Genomic DNA, 1,154 nt, shown 5'->3' on the forward strand with positions numbered 1-1,154 from the left:
TATATATATATATTATATATATATGTGTGTGTGTGTGTGGTTAAGATATACATATATGTATATATAGATGTGGTTAAAATATATATACATATATATATATGTATATGCATGTATACACACATATATATGTATGCATGGGAAAACCCATCAAATACACCCCTATAGTCTTCCTGGCTCTGTTATTTAGCAGCATGAAAAGAAAAATAAAATAAAAGAGTTCAAAAACCCAAAGGTGAATTCTGTGCGGCGGGTGCCTTGGGGAATGTTCCTTCCGGAGTCCATCGTCCGTACTGAAAGTGCTGTGCTCTACCGATCCTTCATTTTTAGGGTTCATTTGGATTAGTGTTTTGTTTTGTTTTTTTCTGTCCAGGCGAGAAATCAGGCTCCAGAAACAGGGCTGTTCCCCCTTATTTTCCGCTGCTCACCGTCTTGGTTTTTCACATCTATGGAGAGGAGAGGGAAGGAAAAAAAGAAAGAGAGGAGGGTTAATGTTTGGGTTTGGGTTTCAAGTAGGACAGGGAAGGGAAGGGAAGGGAAGGGAAGAAAGGGAGGTGGCTAATGTGTTTAAGAGCACATGGTGTTAAGACATGGCATGATGTCACTGGTGGGGTGAAGTGCTGCACAGATGGGGTGAAACGGCTGAGAATCTCGACCCGTGAATGGGTTGATGAATTTTATTCCCCCAGGCTCATCTAGATGGGGTCGGGGCGAGGGGGACACTAGTACAGGGGTAAATTTAGAAGTAGAATCGGAGGCTTCCTTACAGACGAGCCAAGTGCCTTTGTTTGCACCCTCTCACACCATGCACACATAGATCCACACAAACACACAGGAAAACAAGGCCAAGCAATGCATGCAAAGACACACTCCCTCAGCTCTCGACCTAGCCTGTTGTTTGGGTTGGAAGCAGCACAGACAACAAGGCCTCATGCAGGCAAGAAGGTAAAAATAAAAATAAAGTGCCTCTCATTCCACTAGCTGCCATGAGCAGGGGTTAGCACCAGAGAACAGCAGCAGCAGCCTCAAGAAGCAATAGAGAAATGCAGATTTAACCTCCTCTGTAAAGCCCAATTCTCATACTGCAAGAAAGAGCATGAAAAACCTCAGCTTAAGCAGCTTTTATATGGAAACAGATAGGCTAACCGGTCCCGGCG

At 43.8% G+C, this 1,154-nt stretch overlaps 1 protein-coding gene across 1 annotated transcript in view; it reads right to left on the reverse strand.

The window, feature by feature from the left end:
- Positions 1-239: 239 nt before the first annotated feature.
- Positions 240-1,154, reverse strand: part of VEGFA (vascular endothelial growth factor A) — a gene marked incomplete at its 5' end in the record, with an annotated part of 9,013 nt that continues 8,098 nt past the window's right edge. Inside the window, one exon of the mRNA XM_009874108.1 lies at positions 240-443. Within this exon, the coding sequence (XP_009872410.1) occupies positions 422-443 (22 nt within the window). The remainder of the gene's footprint in view (positions 444-1,154) is intronic.

Source organism: Apaloderma vittatum, unplaced genomic scaffold (assembly GCF_000703405.1).
Source record: "Apaloderma vittatum isolate BGI_N311 unplaced genomic scaffold, ASM70340v1 scaffold37337, whole genome shotgun sequence".
NCBI classification, from domain to species: Eukaryota; Metazoa; Chordata; class Aves; order Trogoniformes; family Trogonidae; genus Apaloderma; species Apaloderma vittatum.